The 9088-nt window shown below is 45.8% G+C and overlaps 1 protein-coding gene across 1 annotated transcript; it reads right to left on the bottom strand.

Moving 5' to 3' along the window:
• Positions 1–3404: 3404 nt before the first annotated feature.
• LOC124703081 (noroxomaritidine/norcraugsodine reductase-like) lies at positions 3405–6093 on the bottom strand. Its single transcript, XM_047235291.1, has 5 exons — positions 5960–6093; positions 5632–5839; positions 5078–5303; positions 4796–4902; positions 3405–3904 (listed from the first exon to the last, which is right to left on the bottom strand). Exons 1-5 carry the CDS (start codon positions 6043–6045, stop codon positions 3740–3742), a joined length of 792 nt encoding a protein of 263 aa, XP_047091247.1. The 5' UTR covers positions 6046–6093; the 3' UTR covers positions 3405–3739.
• Between the last annotated feature and the right edge of the window lie 2995 nt (positions 6094–9088).

Below are 9088 nucleotides of genomic sequence, written 5' to 3' on the forward strand. Positions count from 1 at the left end.
CCGGCAACGGCGCCAGAAAAGTGCTTAATGTCTACGGGTGCTTCTATTCTTGTAGACAGTGTTGGGCCTCCAAGAGCAGAGGTTTGTAGAACGGCAGCAAGTTTCCCTTAAGTGGATCACCCAAGGTTTATCGAACTCGGGGAGGAAGAGGTCAAAGATATCCCTCTCATGCAACCCCGCAACCACAAAGCAAGAAGTCTCTTGTGTCCCCAACACACCTAATAGGTGCACTAGTTCGGCGAAGAGATAGTGAAATACAGGTGGTATGAATAAGTATGATCAGTAGTAACGGCGCCAGAAAAGTGCTTGCTGGCGTGTGGTTGATGGTGGTAATATTGCGGGAAGTACAAATGCGATAAAACGAGTAAACAAGCAGCGATAGCGATATTTAGGAACAAGGCCTAGGGATCATACTTTCACTAGTGGACACTCTCAACTTTGATCACATAACGAGAATAAATAAATAGATGCTAGACTCTACACTCTCTTGTTGGATGATGAACACCACTAACGTGTAGGATTACACGAACACTCAATGCCGGAGTTAACAAGCTCCACAATATTCGATGTTCATGTTTAAATAACCTTAGAGTGCATGACGGATCAACATAACCAAACCAAGTACTAACATAGCATGCACACTTGTCACCTTCACACTACGAAAGGAGGCATAGATCACATCAATACCATCATAGCAATAGTTAACTTCATAATCTACAAGAGATCACAATCATAGCCTACGCCAAGTACTACACGATGCACACACTTGTCACCATTACACCGTGCGGGAGGAATAAACTACTTTAATAACATCACTAGAGTAGCACACGAGATAAATTGTGATACAAAACACATTGCAATCATAAAGGGATATAAATAAGCACTTCACTATGCCATTCATAACGGTGAATAAGTATTACGTGAAATATAGCCTAAGAGACCCACACGGTGCACACATCTGTCACCTTTACACACGTGGGACAAGGAGTCTCCGGAGATCACATAAGTAAAACCCACTTGACTAGCATAATGACATCTAGATTACACGCATCATCATATGAATCTCAATCATGTAAGGCAGCTCATGAGATTATCGTATTGAAGTACATAGGAGAGAGATTAACCACATAGCTACCGGTATAGCCCCGAGCCTCGATGGAGAACTACTCCCTCCTCATGGGAGACAGCAGCGTTGATGAAGATGGCGGTGGTGTCGATGGAGGAGCCTTCCGGGGGCACTTCCCCGTCCCGGCGGCGTGCCGGAACAGAGACTCCTGTCCCCCGGATCTTGGCTTCGCGATGGCGGCGGCTCTGGAAGGTTTCTCGTACCGTGGCTTTTCCGTATCGTGTTTTAGGTCAGGGACCTTTATATAGGCGAAGAGGCGGCGTCAGAAGGTCAACGAGGCGATGACACAACAGGGGGGCGCGGCCCCCCCTCTGGCCGCGCCAGGGTGTTGTGTGGGGCCCCCAGGGCTCCCCTCTGGCGGCTCTCGGGTGTTCTGGAAGCTTCGTGTGATCCTAAGATGCTGGGCGTTGATTTCGTCCGATTCCGAGAATATTTCCTTACTAGGATTTCTGAAACCAAAAACAGCAGAAAACAGCAACTGGCCCTTCGGCATCTCGTCAATAGGTTAGTTCCGGAAAACGCATAAATATGACATAAAGTGTGCATAAAACATGTAGATATCATCAATAATGTGGCATGGAACATAAGAAATTATCGATACGTCGGAGACGTATCAAACACCATCATTGTTGATGTCGCCCATGGTATTTTTGGTGTCACAAAATCTGCACCGGACGATAGGAAAGCAACAAGCCAGCAAAGAGAAAGTAAACCAGTGACGAAGAAATCAAACAACTACGACCAGTAGCAGTGAGGCACTCTCCAAAATCCTTGTCGTCTACCTCCTGGTGCAGGATCTCGCGGTCGGGGTTTCGGAGGCCTCCTCGCTTGGACGGCTGTGCATGTAGTCGTCGAGATGTGGAAGGTTAGATGATTGTGAATTAAAGAAATCCATGGCGAGAGGGAGACCAAGTGGTCGAAAGAAACATGATCAGATCTTTGTGCCCTTCTATAGCCTAGGACCAACTAAATCGACACGCGGCAGAGGAAGACTCTGAAAGCTGGGTACATGTCAAGCATGCACACGCGTGTTGACACATACACCCCAGCCCAGCCGGTGCACTGAGCGAAAAGACAGTCTTCAACAAAACTGGTTTCAAACTCGATTCACGAAAAGACGACGCGTGGTGAGGCGTGCGGCGAAGGATGAGGAATGTGTGTGAACTCCTTCTCTTCTCGCTCACTTAGTGGAGTTGGAACAACTTCCCTTATAAGCTTCTCCAACTCCATCCCGACTAGCAATGTGGACTAAATTTAGTCCCCAAAGCTAACCCTATACTGTCGGCAAAGCTAACCCTATAAAAAAAAATCGAAAATGGGCCCCGGCCCATTAATCATGCACACAACCTCATTTGTTGCATAGTTTCATAGGTTCAGAGTTCACATCTCATGGATCACTTCAGAGTTCACATCTCATGGATCACAAAGTGCGCACATGAAAATCAACCAGCGCAAAAATAACAACAATATTCGCGTTTCCTCTAGATGACTAGTACTCCGCCAATAATCCAGGTTGTAAATTCATGGGTGCTCGTTGCGCTTCTGGTAGCAGGGAAGACCAGTCGTGGATCTAGTGGGTAGCCTTACGAGAATAACCTATAGAAAATAAGAAATTTCACTTTTGTTAAAGATAACATCGTTCTTGAAGTTCCATATAGACCATAATATACCACACGTTCCCACTTTAACCTCTGCTTTAGTTTGCTTATCTACTCTATTTAATCAATTACCAAATGCATTTGTAATATATGTTGTTGGAGCAATAGCGAAAGTAAAGTAAACCACTCTCCAAACAAGATGAGCAAAGGGTCAATCAAAAATAAATAATTAATACACTCCTCCGAGTCACAAAAGCACCTTTCTTACATCCATTTCATTGAGGTTTTGCCAAATTATCTTTTGTTAGGATAATTTTATTATGTAAGAACCACATGAAGATCTTAATCTTTACTGGAACCTTCAATTTTCATATGTATTTTTGTAGGAACACCGTATGTCCATTCATGAAATCAGAATACATTGATTTTACTGTAAAATTTTCTGAAGTAGTTAGTTTCCATACAAATTTATCATTCTCGTTGGATAATATTACATGCATAAGCCACTGGACCAAATGAAACCAAGCATCCAATTTATCTTCCCATGAGGTACTTCTAAAATATATACTTAGAGGATTATGTGAAAGAACATCAACGTTAACGACCAAATCGTTTTTCCAAAAACAATATTATACAGCGCGATAGATATTGATTAGATAACGAAGTGCCACCCAACCAAGTGTCCACCCAAAAACATGCTGATTTTCACTATAGATGAGTTTTAAGATTTCAGAAATTTTAGGCTATATGAGGTGTCTACATGGATTATAGCACATCTACATCCAACACCGTATGAATATTTGCCACAAAGCACACGCTCACTGAATAAATAAAGCTAAATACATAATCTCGTATGGCTAAATAGAGCCTATATGATTTAGTTCCAACCTGCAAACACGCTATTCATGTTATGCAAAGACACCTTAATTTCGCCACAGGCTCCGAACGTGTACACACCACCATACCACCTTATTGAAATGCGCAGCATTATCGATGGTCAAGGTTTTCCAAGTTATTAAGCGCAAACAGTTCGGCCGCCGTCGACGAAGATGATCTGGCCAGTGACAAATGAAGCTGCTGGCATGCAAAGGAACAAGACCGTCGACGCAACCTCCAGTGGCTCACCGAGCCGATGCATTGGAGTCCTGGACAGCTCATGCTCTACGACCTCCGGAAGCATCTGTTGACTCACAATAATCAGGCCAAATAACAATAGTCCGTAGTATTAAATACTGGTAAATTTCATTTAGTATTTGATTATTGAGTGAATTCCACTTTTTACCCTCTAAAATCAATTTTGTGCCACTTTTTACCTAATTTAATAAAAAATCCTCAAAACTACCCCATTTAGCATACTTTCTTCCATTTTTTACCCTTTTCTATATTTTGCCTTGTCCGTTCCCACACGCAGGCCAAATCGTGGCGTGTCCTAGTTAGATTCTCGAACCGAGCTGAACTTAGCCGAGCCGAGCCGAGATGATTTAGTCCTGAGTTGGGGCGAGCAAGAACAAATGCTGAATCTGGATGCTGAATCTAAACGTTGTTCTTCCTATTGGTTATATCTCTGGAGCATCTGCATCTAAGGATCAAGAGAGCGAGTTGTTGTTTGGCTTTCTACTATTAGCTATGGCCTTGTGCTCTACTGTTACAATTGTGTTTTTTCTAGTGAAGCCATGAAAATGTGCCTAGCTTAGCTTTTGAATGTAAAAAATCCTACAGACTCTATATATGGCTTCTGAATGTCTCTGAATCCTAAATATTAAGGAACAACTTCACTCTCGTATTTCTGTTAAATGGGGCAAAATATAGAAAAAGGTAAAAAATGGAAGGAAGCATGCTAAATGGGGTAGTTTTGAGAAATTTTTGTTAAATTGGGTAAAAAGTGACACAAAGTTGATCTTAGGAGGTAAAAAGTGGAATTCACTCTTGATTATTAAAAGCAGAGAGCGTATATCTTGAAATACATTAAACTATAAAGAGTAGGAGTAGTTGTTAAGTTAACAAGGTAGAATAATTAGGTTGTGCATTTCTTGGTTGCCTTTGGTGTCTTTCATGTGAGCTCGGTACGTACACTTTTTGCCATGTCAGTGTTGATCCCACCAGGGGCGACGGCGTTCACACGAATCTTGTCCTGAGCCCATTCGGTAGCAAGGCTCCTGGTAAGCTGGTTAATTCCTCCTGCGTGAAAAGAAGAACATCATTTCTGCGCCTTAGGTTGAAGTTTGGAGCTTCAGTTATAAAGAAAATAATCTAGTGGGATGATACAGAAAGTATGTATGGTTTATTTTTGTTATCCAGTGAAGATGAATCAAGAAGTTCGGTTAGAAAAAGACTTCGGTGTGCAAGTAGTTACCTTTTGTGATGCAATAAACTGCGAGGGTGGGGTAGCCAAGTGAGCTTGCAGCGGAGGAGATGTTGACGATGCTGCCTCCTCCGGCGATGGAGGCGTTGAGCAGTAGAGGGTGAGCGAGCTGACTGAGGTGGAAGGATGAGTCTAGGTTAGTCGCCATGAGATGCGAGTACTCCTCCGCCGTCCACTCCACCGCCGCCTTAGCAATAGCCCGCCCCGCGTTGTTAACCTGAACAAACCCGCCTCACGTCAGAACTCAGCTAACAATACTGAATATATTGCAGCCAGTTCTAATTGAGTCCCCATCAATCCTGAATTTCCTGATAACTGACAGAGCTTAGATACTTGCAAAATAGTACTCTTTTTCTTACTGATGAATCAGCCACAACTAATATGAAATCTAGGGAGTAGTAACAAAGGTGAAATCACTCGGCTATTTTTTTTTTAACTTGACACAAGAAGGTGAAGTACACTTATTTAACGTCGGAGAGTAGCTTAGATACTTGCAAAACAGTTGTAGCAAGGGTGAAATCGCTAGGCAAAATTGGTAAGCTTACTAGTATGTCGAGCTTGCCGTCGAAGGTCTGCTTCACCGTCTCCATGAGCTTATCCCTCTCAGCTGGCACGGAGACGTCGCACACAGACACAGTGACCGGGACCTTCAACTCCTCCCACCGCCGACGGCACTCCTCCAGCCCCGCCGCGTTCTCGGAGCACGTGTGCACCCGCGCTCCGAACCCGACAAGCTCCTCCACGATCGCATGCCTGATGATCGTGTGATTCAATGCAGAAAACTGTGATGCATGTTTCGAAGATATATACGAGCTTTCAAGCGTACCCAGTTTACACGAGTGAATACAGCAAGGTGTATGTGCGACTCCGTACCCAATCCCTTTGTTTCCGCCGGTGACCAGCGCCGTTGCGCCGGCGAGACTCCATCTTTTCTCTCTGCTCCCGCCGTCGCCTGCCATCTCTCTCCCTCTTTCTCTCTGAAGTCTGAATGCGTGCGCGCCTCTTAATTATGTGAAGATAACACAGGCCCACGCTGGAATGGCCTCGTCCACACTTTAATTGCCACAAGAAAAACATGCGCCTGAAGCACTGCATCTCCCGTTGTCCCGTCGGTTTCTTTGGATCGTACGGAAATATCACGGTCATCGCAAGCTGCAGCAGTCAAATGTTGCTACTAGTGTAGAATGGAACGTAAACGGCTCGCTCTAATCAGGTAAGTACATCGTGTCATATTTATTGACTTACATAATGCCATATCAATTTACAATCTTGTCAGTCTTTCTGTGCAATTTACTGGTCCGTTGCTTCAACTGCTTTCCATACAAGCAGAGGAGTTCGCATCGCTCATAGTCATATCCATGCTTCGTACACGAGATCCCAGGAATGATTGGGGCCATGGAAACTTTTTCAGGAAATCCATATATAACAGAACTTGCCCGTGTGCTCAAATACTCCGTATCATTTAATTTTTATCTCTTCGTTTAACACTGAAGTTTTGCTTACGGTGTAGATTTGCCACTTCTGACCATCGAGTTGATCAGCAAGTAGCTACTGCAAAGACGAACACCCTGACATATTCAACTGACTAAGAGAAACCAAAAAAAAAAAAAAGAGAGAGATAACCCAATTTCACATATTAGAGCGTCCGGCTTGGTCGAATTGCGGGATTTTGTCCGCTTTGCAATCAAGTTCAGAATTCTTGCGGACACTTTTTGCGGCCGCCACTTTTGTCAATATAGGAAACGGTGAAAAAGCGAAGTTTTGGACCTCTCCTTGGCTTGGCGGACTTTGCCGATGTGATTTGACGCCCTTGATCTTTACAATGTCCAAGAAGAAGAATAGCAATGTCCGGAAGGCTCTCCATAACAACTTTTGGATCAATCAAATCAAGATCTCTCACGAGTTTAGGGTGTCTCACATTGAAGAATTTGTCAAGCTTTGGGGTCTGCTTCAAGATGTGCACCTACCCCATGATGTTCCGAACACCATTACTTGGAAGTTCACTAATGATGGGAAATATTCCGCCTCCTCGGCCTATAAGATGCAATTCGAAGGCCTTGTCTCAACCTCCCTAAATTCTACGGGTTGGAAAGTTTGGGCGCCTCCAAAGTGCAAGTTCTTCGCTTGGTTGGTCATGCAAAATAGAGTTTGGACGGCGGATAGGCTTCAACGTAGAGGGTGGGAAAATTGTGGAAATTGTCCTCTATGCAATCAAGTCCAAGAGACGGCGGGCCACCTCATGTATAAATGTCGCTTCACCTTGCGAGTGTGGAAGGAGATTCTAGCTTGGTGTGGTATTCATGATAGATCCCCGGAGTCTTGGATCAATGAGCCAAATGTCGATGCGTGGTGGATAAATATTGCCTTAGGAAGAGGTCAGCCTTAGTATCCTTGCTCATGCTAATCTCTTGGGAATTTTGGAAGGAATGCAATGCTAGAGTCTTCCGACACCACCATTCTGCCACAACCATTCCGCCACAGTGCCTGGGAGCGGCTACGGCCAGCCGAGAAGACCTTGGCCGTTTCCAGGTGGTGGCCTGGACTAACGATGTGTCCATCTTCCCAAAGGCTAAGGAGCTGCTCATTGAAGAGCCTGGTGATCCGACGGAGGAAGACGAGGGGCTTGTCCTCCCAGGCTCCGCTCTGATCCCATTAGAGAAAACCATGCTGCGGTACTGCGTCACGGTGCGGGTGGTGCACGCGGAGGATATGTTTCCGGTCGACGGCTCGAGCGACGGTGGCAGCGGCGGCAGCTCTGACGAGGATGGCGGAGACGGTGGCTCGGGGAGGCGTCGGAGCAGGGAGGATGATCCGGGCAGAAGGTCTGGAAGCAGAGACGCGAGGAGAGAAGATCGGGGTAGAGATCGCGGTCATCACGGCCGCAGACACACGTCCCGCTCCCGCCGCGGAGATGCTCTGAGGCGACGGCCGTCCGGTCGCGGCGGTTGGGGAGGCAGCCGGCGTGTTGCCCTAAACATGGCCGCCGAAGTTTCTCTGTGGCCAGAGGTTGACGACGACGACGTGGAAAGCGAAAGCGTGAGCTGCATGCGGGAAAGCAGTCTAAGGCTGGAAAGCGGCAGGTCCATCTCTGTCCACATGCAGGGCGCAGTGGACCGTTGGCAGGCGGCCTCGGATCCGTCGCGGCGTGGGGATCGCCGAGCGAGTGCTGCCTCGCCGCGTGGAAAGTGCGATCGCCTTTCCTTTGAGCGGTTGCAGCGCGGAGATGGTGGAGCTGGCGAGCGCCTGACGCGTGGAAGGGAGGAGCGGGGTGCCGAGGATATTCGGTGGAGATCCCCTGACGCGGGTCCCACGGTGGGCACGAAAGCTGAGCTTATTTTGGAAGCATCTGGGCTGGCCAACCCAGGAGCGACACGTGGCCAGGATGTTGAGGAAGAATGGAAGGAGGGAGAATGCCGGTCAGGTTTTTTCCATCTAGTCAAAGGGCCAGCTCTTTCTCCCCTGGCTGGGCTGGCTCACGCTGACCAGGTAGACTCAGTTCAAAATTACCAGCTCTCCAACTCAGTACTAGCAAACTAGAACACCCGTAGAACAATAAGAGTGAAAACTAGAGTGTTCTATGCAACGAAAATGGAGCGTGTCTCTCTCCAAAGAAAATATATTGGGGTCCAACTATATGCTACAGCAAACAAAACAAAATAAAACTAAAAACACAAACAAAGCGCTCCAAGAACAACACATAGCATATGAAGCAATAAAAATATAGTGTATTGAAAGATGATCTGATATTTTTGTTGACAAAGAAGGGGATGCCTTGGGCATCCCCAAGCTTTGACGCTTGTACCTCTTAAATATTTTTTGGGGTGAAGGGGCATTCCCAAGCTTGAGCTTTTGTCCATTCTTCATCTTATCACATCATTTTTCTCTCCCTACACTTGAAAACTTCCTCCGTACAAAACTTCACACAAATCTCATTAGCAGCATTAGTATAATCAAAATAACAAATCCATTTGGTTCAGTTCTAACATAAATAAATCATCCATT

This window comes from Lolium rigidum, chromosome 3, assembly GCF_022539505.1.
Source record: "Lolium rigidum isolate FL_2022 chromosome 3, APGP_CSIRO_Lrig_0.1, whole genome shotgun sequence".
Classification (NCBI taxonomy): domain Eukaryota; kingdom Viridiplantae; phylum Streptophyta; class Magnoliopsida; order Poales; family Poaceae; genus Lolium; species Lolium rigidum.